Source organism: Nyctereutes procyonoides, unplaced genomic scaffold, assembly GCF_905146905.1.
Source record: "Nyctereutes procyonoides isolate TBG_1078 unplaced genomic scaffold, NYPRO_anot_genome, whole genome shotgun sequence".
NCBI classification, from domain to species: Eukaryota; Metazoa; Chordata; class Mammalia; order Carnivora; family Canidae; genus Nyctereutes; species Nyctereutes procyonoides.
In genome coordinates, this window is record NW_026575035.1 from 9,608,463 (window position 1) to 9,624,979 (window position 16,517).

The 16,517-nt window shown below is 37.3% G+C and overlaps 1 protein-coding gene and 1 pseudogene across 1 annotated transcript in view; one reads left to right on the plus strand and one right to left on the minus strand.

Annotated features, from left to right (window-relative positions):
- XKR9 (XK related 9) overlaps positions 1-7,322 on the minus strand; it is a 29,330-nt gene extending 22,008 nt beyond the window's left edge. The window contains exon 1 of the mRNA XM_055318357.1: positions 6,929-7,322. Coding sequence (XP_055174332.1) covers positions 6,929-7,200 — 272 coding nt within the window. The 5' untranslated portion in view covers positions 7,201-7,322. The remainder of the gene's footprint in view (positions 1-6,928) is intronic.
- Positions 7,323-8,899: 1,577 nt separating this feature from the next.
- Positions 8,900-9,548, plus strand: LOC129505227 (mitochondrial import inner membrane translocase subunit TIM14-like; annotated as a pseudogene).
- Positions 9,549-16,517: the final 6,969 nt, after the last annotated feature.

Below are 16,517 nucleotides of genomic sequence, written 5' to 3' on the forward strand. Positions count from 1 at the left end.
AAATTAACCATACTCTGACATGATCCAGCAATCATGCTCCTTGGTATTTATCAAATTAGTGAAGACTTATGTCCACATAAAGCCTATACATGGGTATTCACAGTGACTTTATTAAAAATTCCAAAACTTGGAAACAAGGTATCTTTCAGTAGGTGGTGAATGGATAAATAACTTGTGATACATCCACACAAAGGAATATCATTTAGTGCTAAAAGAAATGAACTATCATCCCATGAAAAGACACAGAAGAATGTTAAAGGCTTATTACTGAGAGAAGCCAATATGAAAAAGCTACAATATTTTGATTCTAACTGTAAAATGTTTTGGGAAAGACAAGATTGCAGAGACAGTAAAAAGATCAATAGTTGCCAAGGGTTAGGGAGGCAGTAGGGAAATAGAAAAAGTCCAGATTTTTAGGACAGTGAAACTATTACATATGATACTATACAGCAGATATATGTCATTACACATTTGTCAAAACCCCCAAAACATACAACCCCAAGAATAAACTCCGAAGTAAACTACGGACTTTGGGTGATGATAATGTATCAATATAAGTTCATCAATTGTAACAAATCTACCATTCCAGTGAAAAATGCTGCTAGTATAGAAAGCTGTTGGTGGTGAGGGATATATGAGAACTATACTTTCTGCTAAATTTTTCTGTGAACCTAAAACTTCTCTAAAAAATAAAGTCTACCTAAAAGGGGAAGAAAGCATACATGACTTTAAGAAGTATTATAAAACTATAGCAATCAAGACAGTATGGTTTTTCTTTCCAAATGACATGCTTATCTGTGTAAAAAAAAATCCTAAGGAGTTTACAAAAAAAGCTACTGGAACTAGCACGTTTCTACAAAAAAGCTACTAGAATTAATAAGCAAGCCTATCAAAGTCATAGGATAAAAGATCAATAAAAAAACAAGTACAAATGAAGAATAAAAATCATGATCATCTCAAAAGATGCAGAAAAAGCATTTGACAAAGTACAACATCCATTCATGATAAAAACTCTAACAAATAGGGCATAGAGGGAACATATCTAAACATAATGAAAAATAAATGTAACAAACCCAAAGCTAACATCGTATTCAATGGTGAAAAACTGAGAGCTTTTCCTCTAAAATCAAGAATACAAGATGTCCACTCTCATCACTTTTATCCAATAAATTATTAGAAGTCCTAGCCACAGAAATCAGAGAAGAAATAAAGAGCACCTAGATTGGTAAGAAAAAAGTAAAACTGTAACTATTTGCAGATGACATGATGCTGTATATAAAAACCCTAAAGACTCCACCAAAAAACTGTTAGAACCAACACTAATGAATTCAATTGTATCTTGCAATAAAATTGCAAGATATGAAACCAATATACAGAAATGTGTTGCATTTCTACACACTAACAACAAACTAGCCAAAAGAGTAATTTAAAAACAATCCCATTTATGATTGTATCAAAAAGAATAAAATATCTAGGAATAAATTTAGCCAAGGAGGTGAATCTAACCTGTACTCTATAAACTGTAAGTCACTGAATAAAGCACAACTACATGCAAAGACAGTCCATGCTTGTGGACTGGAAAAACAAATACTCTTAAAATGTCCACATTACCCAGGCAATCTAAAGATTCAATGCAAGTCCTATCAAAACATCCACATAAATAATCCTAAAATTTATATGAAACTTTGAAGAGCCAAAGCAACCTTAAGAAAGAACAAAGCTGGAGGTACCACAATCCCAGGTTTTGAAAAAACAGTAGAACAGATCAATGAAACTAGGAGCTGATTCTTTGAAAGAATTAACAAAATTGATAAATGCCTAGCCAGACTTATCAAAATAAAAGATAAAGTATCAAAATAAATAAAATTACAAATGAAAGAGGAGAGATCACAACCAACACCACAGAAATACAATTATAAGAGAATTTTATGAGAAATTATATGCCAACAAATTGGGCAATCTGGAAAAATGGATAAATTCCTAGAAACATATAAACTACCAAAACTAAAACAGGAAGAAACAGAAAATGTAAACAGACCCATAACCAGTAAAGAAATCAAAATCTTCCAACAAACAAGAGTCTAGAGCTGGATGAGACTTCCCAGGGGAATTCTACCAAAAATATAAAGAAAAATTAATACCTATTCTTCTCAAACTGTCCCAAAAGATAGAAATGGAAGGAAAACTTCCAAACTCATTCTCTGAGGCCAGCATTACTTTGATTCCAAGAGCAAAGACCCCACTAAAAAGGAGAATTACGGACCAATATCCCTGATGAACATGGATTCAAAAATTCTCAACTAGATACAGCTAATTGAATCCAACACTACATTAAAAGGATTTTCACCACAATTAAGGGGGATTTATTCCTGGGCCGCAAGGGTGGTTCAATATTCACAAATCAATCAATGTGACACACCACATTAATAAAAGAAAGGATAAGAACCATATGACCCTCTCTCAATAGATGCAGAAAAAACATCTGACAAAATACAGCATCCTTTCTCAAAAAAAAAAAAAACCCTCAAGAAAGTAGGGATATAAGGAATATACCTCAATAGCATAAAAGCCATATATGAAAGACCCACGCCTAGTATCATCCTCAATGGGGAAAAACAGAACTTTTCCCCTAAAGTCAGGAACATGACAGGGATGTCCAATCTCACCACTTGTTGTTCAACATTGTACTAGAAGTCCTAGCCTCAGCCACCAGACAGTAAAAAGAAATAAAAGGCACTCAAGTCAGCAAGAAGTAAAACTTTCACTCTTTACAGATGACATGATACTCTATGTAGAAAACCCAAAAGACTCCACCAAAAAGTTGCTAGAACTGATAGAAGAATTCAGCAAAGTTGCAGGATATAAAACCAATGCAAAGAAGTCTGTTGCATTTCTATTACACCAGTAATGAAGCAGTAAAAAGAGAAATCAAAGAATTGATCAATTTACAAAAACCATAAGACACCCAGGAATAAGCCTAACCAAAGTAGTAAAAGATCTATACACTGAAAACTATAGAATACTTATGAAAGAAATTGAAGGTGACAAAAAGAAATGGAAAAACATTCTACGCTCATGGATTGAAAGAAAAAAATATTGTTAAAATGTCTATACTACCAAAAGCAATCTACATATTCAATGCAATACTAATCAAAATAACACCAGCATTTTTCACAGAACCAGAACTAAGAATCCTAAAATTTGTATGGAACCACAAAAGACCCCAAATAGCTAAAATAACATTGAAAAAGAAAATGGGAACCATCACAATCCCAGACATCCAGCTGTATTACAAAGTTGTAATCATCAAGACAGTATGCTACTGACATACAAACAGACACATGGATCAATGGAACAGAATAAAGAACCCAGAAGTGGACCCACAACTATATGGCCAACTAATCTTCAACAAAGAAAGAATGTCCAATAGAAAAAAGACTCTTCAACAAATAGTGTTGGGAAAACTGGACAGTTACATGTAGAAGAATGAAACTGGACCATTTTCTTATACCATACACAAAAATAAATTCAAAATGGATGAAAGACCAAATCGAAGACAGGAAACCATCAAAATCCATGAGGAAAAAACAGGCAGAAACCTCTTTGATCTTGACTTCAGCAACTTCTTACTAGACACATCTCTGGAGCCAAGGGAAACTAAAGCAAAAATGAACTACTGAGACCTCATCAAGATAAAAAGCTTCTGCACGGTGGAGGAAACAATCGACAAAACTAAAAGGCAACCAATAAAGTAAGAGAAGAGATTTGCAAATGATATATCTGATAAAAGGCCAATATCTAGGGCAGCCCAGGTGGCTCAGCGGTTTAGCGCCACCTTCAGCCCAGGGTCTGATCCTGGAGACCCAGGATCAAGTCCCACGTCAGGCTCCCTGCATGAAGCCTGCTTCTCCCTCTGCCTGTGTCTCTATCTGTGTGTGTGTGTCATGAATAAATAAATATTTTTTTAAAAAAGGCCAATATCTAGAATCTATGAAGAATTCATCAAAATCAACATCCAAAAAATAATAATATTCCAGTTAAGAAATGGGCAGAAGACATGAACAGACATTTCTCCAAAGAAGACATGCAAATGGCTAATAGACACATGAAAGAAAAAATGTTTAACATCACTTATCATTAGGGAAATACAAATCAAAACCATAATGAGATACCACCTCACACAGGTCAAAATGGCTAAACTGAACAACTCAGGAAGCAAGAGATGTTGGCAAGGATGAGGAGAAAGAGAACCTTTTCACGGCTGATAGCAATGCAAACTGGTGCAGCGACTCTGGAAAACAGTATAAAGGTTCCTCAAAAAGCTAAAAATAGAACTACCCTACAACCCAGCAATTGCACTACTGGGTATTTATCCAAAGGACACAAAAATGCTGATTCAAAGGGATACATGCATCACAATGTTTATAGCAGCACTATCAACAATAGCCAAAATATGGAAAGAGCCCAAATGTCCACTGACTGATGAATGGATAAACGGGATGTAGTGCCTATATATACATATATATATATATAATGGAATATTACTCAGCCATCAAAAAGAATGAAATTTTGCCATTTGCAGTAACGTGATGGAACTAGAATTTATCATGCTAAGCAAAATAAATCAGAGAAAGATAAGTACCATATGATTTTACTCATATGTAAAATTTAAGAAACCAAACAGATGAATGGGGGAAAGAAAGGAAAAATAAGATAAAAAGAGAGAAGGAGGCAAACCATAAGTAACCCTTAACTATAGAGAACAAACTGAGGGTTGCTGGAGGGAAGGTGGGTGAGGGAATGAGTTAAATGGCTGATGAGTATTAGGAAGACATTTTTTGTGAGCACTAGGTGTTATATGTAAGTGATGAATCACTAAATTCTACTCCTGAACCCAATACTACACTACATGTTAACTTGAATTTAAATTTAAAAAAATAAGGTAAAATAAAAATTAAAAAATAAAATAAAATTCAATGGTTGAATGTAATACATTTTGACCAGAGTGAAAAGAAAGTATTAGTGAAATTTTTTTAAAAGAGAGTTATGTAAAACTTTCACAGAATGTACCACAGAGAGTCAAAGAATAAACATTCTAAACATCTACATGTATGTCAGATAGTGTGAGATCTGGGGCACCTGCGTGGCTCAGTCAGCTTAGTGTCTGCCTTTGGCTCAGGTCAGGATCCCAGGTCCTGGGATGGAGCCCCACATTAGGCTTCCTGCTCAGCAGGGAGCCTGCTTCTTCCTCTCCCTCTGCCTGCCACTCCCCCTGCTTGGGCGCTCTGTCAAATAAATAAATAATTTTTAAAAAAAGCATGAAATCTAACATTGTTTGCTTAGAGTCACAGAAGAAAATGTAGTAAACATTAGAAAAGATAATGGCTCAGAACTGTGCAGAACTGATGGAAGATAATAATCCACAGAATTAAGAAGACCAGCAAATCCCAAGTAAGAAAAACAAATCTACACCTAGATATATTATAAACTTTAGAGACTCAAAGATAAAAGAGAAAAATCATAAAAGCAGCCAGAGTGGGGGAAAAAAAGATAAAATACTTTTAAAAGAACAGCAGTAAGACTGATATCTAATTTTTGAAGAGCAATACTGGAAACCAAGAGAATATAATATACAGAGACAAAATAACTACTCATCAGAATTCTATAGCTACCAAAATATCTCTCAAGAAAATGGTGGTTAAAATAGCCCAAATTCAAAATCTAGCTGTAACAAAACAATATACTATCCACTTAATATTCGTCTTTATTTTTCTCTTTACCTATAATATATATATATATATATATATATTGCTTTAAACAGAACTAAATGCCTTAATAATGAAAAGGTCAAATGAAATTAGACACATGGAAAATCATAGAATTTCTCAGGACCTATTTAGATTCCTAGCTTCTTTAACTATAAAATAAAGTTTTGAACAAGATGATTCCTAAGGTTGTTTTAGTTTTGCATGATTCTGTACCTAATTAACCACATGCCTACTGCATTATCACAGTAAAGATTTCATTTCGTTTAATCAGTGGTTCAAGTAACAAAAAATTAAGTGCTCTACCAGAGTTGCAAGTGATAAACTATATTTACATAATCAGGCTTGGAATATAAAAATAAAGGATTCGTAAAACAGAAAAGAATCATTTCTCCCCCATTAAAAGTGAGTACATATCAGAAAAAGCAACTTAATTGGAAGGGGCACCTGCACCCCAATGTTCATAGCAGCAATGTCCACAGTAGCCAAACTATGGAAAGAGCTCAGAGGTCTATCAACAGATGAATGGATAAAGATGTGTTTTTATTTATTTATATATATATACATATATATATAATGTGTTATGTATACATTATGTATATATACATATATATTTACATACACACACTAGGATGTGGGGGAGGCCAGGAGACTCCACACTGAGCCCGAGCACTATGCAGGACTTGATCCCATGACCCCGAGATCATGACCTAAGCTGAAATCAAGAGTTGGATGCTTAACCAACTGAGTCACCCAGGTGCCCCAAGGTAAATTAAAACATTCTATCAATGAATCTGGAGGGCAGCCCCTGTGGCTCAACAGTTTAGCGCCTCCCTTCGGCCCAGGGCGTGATCCTGGGGCCCCGGGGTCGAGTTCCGTGTCAGGCTCCCTGCGTGGAGCCTGCTTCTCCCTCTGCCTGTGTCTCTGCCTCACTCTCTCTCTGTGTGTTCTCTCATGAATAAATAAAATATTAAAAAAAAAAGAACCTGGAAAATTCTAACAGTACAGCAATGACTCATATAAACACTGATAGTGAGGAGCAAGTAACCTTTGTGCTACATGCAAAGAGGGGAACTTTGTACATTTTCCCTCACAAACACAGAAAGGTACTTTCTGTTTGGATAAAAGAAAAATAGTGTTAATGATCAAAAGTATGTGCTTACCTTGTAAAAACTCCTCCTTGCAAGCAATGAAGTAGAAGAAAACAACACTGACTTTCTTGGCCTGCTTTCTTTAAATCAGCCTTGAACCAAGAATAACTAAAACACTGCACCACAAGTGTTCCAAAAAGCATAAAGCTTACTGTTAAAATACCAAAAACATTTTGTCCTTCATAGAAAAACCTCACAGATACCCAGATGTCCACAATTAAATCAGTTATATAGATTACAATGCCAAGAACTGACAACATAAAATTCAGTTTAGTGTATTTCATTATGAATCACTATAGCTCTTGGTTATCTACTTTCTTCTCTCATACAAAAAACAAAAACAAAGAAAAAGAGTATTAGTGCATCCGTAGTATTGCACTGAATTTTAATTTCTACTCCCTAAATTTACTCAGAAGAAAAAATAAATATTATGAAGTTGGAACACTAAAACCAAAGTGACTGATTTTAATTTTCTGTTCTAAATCTCCTATTCAGGTCCAATCTTACAAGCTTTATTCAATCTTCTGTTTTTCAATGATCTTTACTGCAGATGACAACACCTAAAATGAAACATATATATAAGAGATTCTAAAAATCTTGAGTATAATATTAAAAACCATAGGCCATGACTTTATCAAACTTATACTTTTTCTAAAAATAATACCACTAAATATAGTTTTTATAATAGCTTTGGGAAAGTAAAGCCTCAGAAACATACTTATTAGTTGAAAACTTCCTTTGAGACGCACTTACCTTTCAAAAACCATAATCTACTAAGATATTTATCACAGATCCATCTGCAGTGGCAAAAAGGTAGAAACAATCTGTGTCAACATAAGGAATTGGTAAATAATAGTAGATTCACAAAATATTATAAAACTACCAAAAAATATTTAACAAAGGTATAATACCTATGAAAATTCTTAATATAGTTTTTTAATCTTAATTCCAGCTAGGTAATATACAGTGTAATATTAGTTTCCAGTGTACAATATAGTGATTCAACACTCCCATAAACAGCCAGTACTCATCACTAGTGCAATCTTTAATCCCCTTTACCTATTTCCACCCACCCACCTCCCCTCTTCTAACCATCAGCGTGTTCTCTGTAATTAACTTTTTTTAAAAAAGATTTCATTTATTTATTCATTCATAAGAGACAGAGAGAAGCAGAGACATAACAGGTTCCATGCAGGGAGCCCGATGCAGGACCCGATCCCGGGACCCCAGGATCATGCCCTGAGCCAAAGGCAGACGCTCAACTGCTGAGCCACCCAGACGTCCCTGTAATTAACTTAATACGGTTTTGAGTCCTCATCTAAGAATCGAGCTTAGGAAAATAGTCACAAATGTGCACAAAGATACATACTCTTTGAAAAACCTTCTTTATAACAGTAAAAAGTTGAAAACTACCTAAATGACAAATGAGACCTAGTTCAATAAATCATGGTACACTATAGAAAGGAATACACCACACAACCTTTAAAAAGAATGAAGCAGCTTTGTATAAACTGATTTCAGAAGATCTCCAAGTGAAAAAACCAAGTGCCAAAGGGTAAATATAGCATTTATGGGTTTTTAATTATATACGAAAAGAGAGAAAGAAATTGGGAATAGAAAGCAAATGCGGGATCCCTGGGTGGCGCAGTGGTTTGGCGCCTGCCTTTGGCCCAGGGCACGATCCTGGAGACCCGGTATCGAATCCCATGTCGGGCTCCCGGTGCATGGAGCCTGCTTCTCCTTCTGCCTGTGTCTCTGCCTCTCTCTCTCTCTCTCTCTCTCTCTCTGTGTGTGTGTGTGTGTGTGTGTGACTATCATAAATAAATAAAAATAAAAATAAAAAAAAGAAAGCAAATGCAACTTCAATACTGTAGTTAATTATTCTTTTATATTGTTGAATTTTTTACAAAAACACAAGTACTCATATGTGAGTTATATAACCACTTAAAATAAAAACAATAATGCTACTTTTAAAGAATTTCAATGACTGGACAAAATGTTAATATTTACTTAACACTATGTGCCAAGCATTAAACTAAATCTTATACATAAAATACCCCCATTTAGATCTTACATCAAATTTAGGAAATAGGTATTACTATTATGACCCCAATTTTATAAATGTGGGCTGAATATAATCTACAGATTTGTCTGACCTAGCAGCCGCTCCTGTATTTCCTGGGGTGCTCTGTCTGGACCCTTTGTACCTGCCCGTGGTGCTTTCTGGTAGAGGCATGGAATTGGCAGCTGCAGCCTCTGAGCTGAGATAAACCTCTTGGTGGAGGCAGGGGAGCCAAGCCAGAGTCATATGCAGTACAGTGGTAGCAAATGGGCTGACCATTACTGCTGCAGGATTTGCAGGCTGTTATGTTCTGCAAGGCATAAAGCATATTGAGCCTCAAGCAAAGTCTTTCAAAGTCTACCAAAATCTGCCTTCAGTGGCAGCTATCAGAGAGGTGGGTTTGATTCCAAAATGCCAAAACAAGAGGCACCATTAATAGCAGGTGTAAGCTCTCCTGCCAATAAAGGAAAAATAAGAGCCACTCTTCTACAAATTACGCTCCTAAACAAGGGAGCATCTCCTTACATTGCAGCTAAAATCAACAAAGCTAAAGATTTACTACAAGGTTGAACTAAAAAATGAAGTAAATGTGCAATGAGTTTTACATTCTTATTAGTTTATGTTTAGGAATGCCAGTTATTTATAATATAACATCTCAAAGCTAAAAAAAAAGTTTGATTCAACAATGTTTTCTTTAATTTTCCTAATTGCTAATATTTCATATAAAAATCCAGATTTTTAACTAGTATCAAAAAACTGAAAGATTTACTACACTAGACTAACATTCCTTCATGAGCAATAGATGCCTCCTAAATGGGGCATGCTCTCTCAAGTTCACCACAGTAGCCAGCTACCCCACTTCAGTCATTTCAGCAGCTGGGTCTCAATGCTAATATACTAGCTATGGGTCCTCAAACATGTTCTTTTACCTACTTATGCCTTATTTTCTTTCACCTAAAATATGGAAATAATAATGGCATATACTTCATAGGGTTGTCTGAAGGCTAAGAAAGATAATACATATAAACCTCTAAAAAGTACCTGGCAAACAGTCAATAAATGTTAATTACCATTATTACCTTCCCTGCCTGCCCGATCCTATGAACATCTGAATTTGCAATCTTTGACTTCACTTTAAAAAATGTTAAGGGGCTGGGATCCGTGGGTGGCGCAGCGGTTTGGCGCCTGTCTTTGGCCCGGGGCGCGATCCTGGAGACCTGGGATTGAATCCCACATCGGGCTCCCAGTGCATGGAGCATGGAGCCTGCTTCTCCCTCTGCCTGTGTCTCTGCGCCTCTCTCTCTCTCTCTCTCTCCTCTCTCTCTCTCTCTCTCTCTCTCTCTCTCTCTCTCTCTCTCTCTCTCTGTGACTATCATAAGTAAATAAAAAAAAATGCAAAAAAAAATGTTAAGGGGGATCCCTGGGTGGCTCAGCGGGTTAGCGCCACCTTCAGCCCAGGGTGTGATCCTGGAGACCTGGGATCGAATCCCACATCAGGCTCCCTTCATGAAGCCTGCTTCTCCCTCTGTCTATGTCTCTGCCTTTCTCTCTGTGTCTCTCATAAATAAATAAAATCTTTTAAAAAAATGTTAAGTAAAAAAATACTATAGTATGATTTCAAAGCTTTAAAAATCCAAAGGAAATATGATTAGAGGAATACAAAAATGTTAATATAAGTTTTATCTGGGGAATTAATGGTATTATAGATGAATTTTTCCTCTTCTTCATTCTTTTCTATTTATATGAACTGAACTGTTTCCCTCCAAAGTTCTTATGTTGAAGTACTAACCACCAATGTGACTGTATTTAGAGGCCTCTAAGGAGGTAATTGAGATGAAAAGGAGTAATAAGGACAGGGCCCTAATTCAATAGGACTGGTGTCCTTATAAAAAAAAGCGACAACAGAGATTTATATCCCCCACACCCCTCTTCCATACACAAAGAGAAAAGGCCACATGAAGATGCAGCTAGAAGGCAGTCATGTGCAACCCAAAAAGAGAGGCCTTGCAAGAAACCAACCCTGCTGGCACCTTGAATATTGGACTTCTGGTCTCCAGAACTGTGAAAAAAACAAATTTCCATTGTTTAAGTCACATAGTTTGTGGTTATTCTATTATGGCAGCCCAAGCAGACTAACACCCTACATGTTCTATAAAGAACATTTATTACTTTAAAAACCAGGAGAGGACAGTGTTACTAAAAACACAACCTAATATTTACAGTGTTCTTGGCATTTTACCACTTATAAGAATTTTGTTTAAAAGTTTTCAAAATAATATTAAAATGTATTTCACTCTTCTTACAGAAAAAAGAAAAATCACTATCACTACTTTTCCTGACAATAATGCTGTGGCCAACATGAAGAAAAAAATTATTTTAAAAATCTGAGTTTTCCCAATCTAGCAGGCCATGAATTTCCATGCAGCATGTTTCTTAAAATGAAAGCCATCATGCTCAAAATAAGCATGGAGTTTAGGAGGATGAGATTTAATCAGAAGGTTCTGTTCAACAAACTAAATACTTACTAGGAGTCTACCATGTGCTTTGGGATACATCCAATGACAAAAGAGATTTTTTTTTAAAATCGCTGCCCTTATAGAACTTACATCCTAACAGAAAAAGATAGTCAATTAACAATAAAAATAAGCAAATTAAATATCATATTGGAAGGTGATATGTGCTACAGAAAAACACGACCCTAGGAGTTGGAAGTAAGAGACAGGCACATTATGAGCTGCAATTTTAATTAGAATGGTCAGAATGAGAGCACCTGGGTGGCTTAGTTAAGTGTCCAACCCTTGATCTCAGCTCAGGTCTTAAATGGTCAGGACAGTGCTCACTGAGAAGGTGGCATTTAAGTAATGAAATTAGCCAGGCGGGTATCATGTGGAAAAGCTTTCCAGATGGAAAGAACAGCTAGTTCAAAAATCTAATGTGATTTCAAATATGTACTCCAGAAAAAAATAAAAGTTCCACAAAATACTGGCAACTTCCTTACCATGGTTATACTGGATGTGTTTAATGTGTACCCAAGTCCTGTTCTAACAGCATTCTTTAAAATGTAACTTTTTAAGCTTCACTCTCTAGGGAGGAAAAAGAACATCACATATATAATGGAAGAATAGACAGTAATAACACTAGCTATCATTGCTGACTGTTTACTATGTGCAAAGTGTTTTACCTACATTTTATTTAATCCTCACAATCTCTATGAGAAGGGTATTACTGGCCAGAACACTAATGCTTAAAGATGCTGGGTATTTAGATGAGTTACCTCTAATAAGTAAACTGATTTTAAACATAATTTCCTTAACATCACAGACTATAATATCTAAGCACTTCATGTGTACATTTCTTAACCACTCTCCCCACAGAGTTTCCTTCACCTGGTAGGCATACGGAAAACACTAGTTTTGAAATAAATTTTATAAGACAGGAAAAATAATTTCTAAGAAGCTTAGAAATTCCATTAGCAAAACATCAGATTCAACAGATGAATGTGATGTGGCAACCTCTCTATACCTAATTTAGTCAGACAGAACATAATGTCAACTAGAAAGAAAACTACACAGTAAAGAAAATAAACATAGCAGTTCTCTTTAAGAAAGACAATTCCTTCAATAACACAGTTATATAAACTTATATGAGGGCTAGTCCATCTCTATCCCTATGGTTAATCACCATTCCAATTATCACCTTAGGAGAAATAATACCATCTACAAAATTTGACTCTATAGAGAATTTGTGACACTTGCTGACTTCATAGGAGAGTTTTAATCCAATTTCATTCAGAGGTCAACCCGGCTATGTGGCTAACTGGCTGCCAGCCAGAATATATAACCTTTGCCCACTGTACATGTAATACAGCCGACATCTGAAGAAGTAAAAACTAGCAAACTTTAGTTTGTAAATCAAATTGAACACACATAAAATACAGACTTACCTGTCACATAAAAAAGAAAAGTCTTCTTTAACTCAAAGTCTCTCCTGGAAAATCTTCATCCTGGGAATCTTTTGTTTCTTCTTCACTGAAAACAAGTACCATTAAAGGGCATGTAAACCTTTGAGAATGAATACTAAAATGAAACTGAAATCACCTGTTAGTCATATGTAAGATTTCCTCCTCTAGTGATAAGAGAGTTTTATCATTGCAACTACAGTACACCCCTTTATAACTAACACATTGAGAGAAGGGATAATAGCTCCTCATACAACTTGACTAGGTTACAAGGTTTTACTGTATACAAAATTTAAGTTTTCGGGACACCTGGGTGGCTCAGTGGTTGAGTGTCTGAGTGCTCAGGTCATGATCCCGGGGTCCTGGGATCAAGTTCCAGGTTCCTCGAAGGGAGACTGCCTCTCCCTCTGCCTCTTTCTCTGGGTCTCTCATCAATAAATATTTTTTAAAAAACAAAATTTAAGTTTTAAGAAAATACAATTTGCCTCACAGCATATCCAAGTAAACAGTAAGTGTCTGAAAAGGAAGGAGATTCTTACATTTGAAGTACTCTGATAAAGAATCTACAAAGAATTTTTAACATAATCCTACCTACCTTTTTCAAATTGTATACCTTCTTAAACCCTATGCCCAAGAACATATGATTGTTGGTTTCTGTTCCCAAAATACTGCAGTTGTTCTACTTCCAAGCCTTTTCTCAAGATTATTTACTGCTTAGAATGCCCTTCCTACCTCCGTCTATCTGATCAAGTTCTAGCAGTCCTTTAAGAATCAACTTAAAACCCCACCACCTTTAAGCTTTCCCAGGTCTTCCCAATTAATTTATTCTCCCCTTCCTCCTCGCCATCCTTTCACTTCAGTTATACTTCTCTAGGATGTACTCACAGGTTATAAGCCTCCAGAAACCCAACTATTATTTTAGCACCCCACCCCATATGTCTACAACAATACTGTGCATGTTGCAGGCAGATGATAAATGACTGTAAATGTAACTGAACAGAATATAAAAGCTTTGGTCGTATTTCCTGGGGAGAAGCTTAAACTTCAGGTCACATTACTTAGACATACCCACAAAGACAATTTTGCATCAGCAGCCTAGATTTCTCTTCTGAGCTCAACCCATATACCCAAATGTCTATAGATTTCTTTACCAGGATATCCCACAGTCATCCCAATTTCAATTTGTCTAAACCAAGTTCACTACCCAACCTCTACTCCTCTCCTTCTGCTGGTGTCTGCTTGTATGACTCAAATGAAGCAACTTAAATTTTAAATCATTTGTTGGGTCCATTTGGCAGATGAAGAGCTTGGCAATGAATTAAAAGAAATAGAGATGGAAGCCACAAGGGAAATTCTAATTTAAAACAAAAAGTCAAGGGATAAAAGAATGCAACTACCCACAAGTCCCAGAAATTACTGTTCCACCCTCTTCTCCAAGGTTTGTTGACTTTCTAACACGAGGTTTTATAATTTTTTTTTAATTCATGATAGACATAGAGAGAAAGAGAGGCAGAGACACAGGCAGAGGGAAAAGCAGGCTCCATGCAGGAAGCCCAAGGCGGGACTCGATCCCAGAACTCCAGGATCGCACCCTGGGCCAAAGGCAGGTGCCAAACGCTGAGCCACCCAGGGATCTCCTAGCAAGAGGTTTTTTAAAAAGGAAAATGGAGGTAGCTTCCTGACTGAATAGCCATTAAGTGATGGCTACACATAAATAAAATTGAGCTGAAAACGCCTGATGTGAGGAATTTTGATGGTTCTTCCAAACATTTTTTTAAAGGGCATATTGCTTGCCTTCCTATTACAAAGGGGATAATTTACATGATTATTTCAGCAAAGGTTTTTGAAACACTTTTCCATTAAAAGTACATCTTTGAGACACAAGGCAAAGAAATTTGTCACAAATAATCCAGGTGCATCCTTCAAGAAATCTGGATTAAACCAATGATTTCTGGGCAGCCTAAGTGGCTTAGTGGTTTAGCACTGCCTTCAGCCCAGGACGTGATCCTGGTGACCTGGGATTGAGTCCCACATTGGGTGCCCTGATGGAGCCTGCCTCTCTCTCTCTTGAATAAATAAATAAAATCTTTATTAAAAAAAAAAAACTAGCCTTTTCTCGAAGATGGCGCTGAAGACAAAGAAGGAAGCCCCTGCCCCTCCCAAAGCCGAAGCCAAAGCAAAGGCTTTGAAAGCTAAGGAAGTAGTTCTGAAAGGCGTGCACAGTCACAAAAAAAAAAAAAAAAAAAAAGATCCGTACATCACCTACATTCCTCCGACGACCCAAGACCCTACGTCTACAAAGGCAGCCCAAATATCCTCGAAAGAGCACCCCCAGGAGAAACAAGCTTGATCACTATGCCATCAGCAAGTTTCCCCTGACTACTGAGAAGAAAACAGAAGACAACACACTTGTGTTCATTGTGGATGTCAAGGCCAATAAGCACCAAACAGGCTGTGAAGAAGCTCTATGACATTGATGTTGCCAAGGTCAACACCTTGATCAGGCCTGATGGAGAAAAGAAAGTATATGCTCAACTGGCTCCTGACTATGATGCTTTGGATGTTGCCAACAAAATTGGGATCATCTAAGCTGAGTCCAGCCAGCTAGAAGTCTAAATTTTTTCGCCATTAAAAAAAAAAAAAAACTAATGATTTGTAAAATACTGTACAAATTGTATTTTCTTTAGAAACATCTGCAAAGGGCAGCCCCGGTGGCCCAGTGGTTTAGCACCACCTTCAGCCCAGGGCGTGATCCTGGGGTCCCGGAATCGAGTCCCACGTCGGGCTCCCTGCACGGAGCCTGCTTCTCCCTCTGCCTGTGTCTCTGCCCCTCTGTGTGTGTGTGTGTGTGTGTGTGTCTGTCATGAATAACTAAATAAAATCTTTAAAAAAAATCTGCCAAAAAAAAAAAGTTAAAATACGTTTCCTAAGTTTTAGAAAGCGCAAGCATCTATCAATTTCTCATTTTGAAAAAGACGGCGGGGGATACATCCCAGATCTCTCTGGAGGAAGTGCTTACATACAATGATCATAATTCAAAGAAACGGGTCGTAGGATCTGTGCATTTCCTCCTAGGTAAAAATTGTAACTCGATTTTTTTTTTTTTTAAATAGGGAGCGGTCGTTAGTAGTGGGAAAGTCCTCGCGGAGAAAACTCAAGGCCGACCTAGGTGTCTGCACAGGAGCGCCGCACCAGGCGGGAGCCGCAAGCTCCTCGAATCTGACGCGCTGGGGGCAAATGCGGGGTCCAGGCCGCTAGGAACGAGCCTTCAGACGCTGGGGGCGGGGGGGGGGTCACACGGCTGTCACCTGGGCTGGTCTCCCAATCTCCGTTTTCTCATCTGTAAGACAGGCCCCAAAAAATAGTGCCTTCCTCTTCGAGTTGTCGTGAGGATTAGACGAGATCGCGTTAGCACGGCGGTAAACACTGAGGAAATGCTAGCTGCCGCCGTGACAAAGGGCGGACAGCGTGCTGCCCACGCCCACGCCCACGCCCACGCCCCGCCACCGCCACCGCCACCGCCACCGCCGAAAAGTAACAAGCCGTCCTCCCCGGGGTCTAGCGTTCCGCAGCGACCCCCA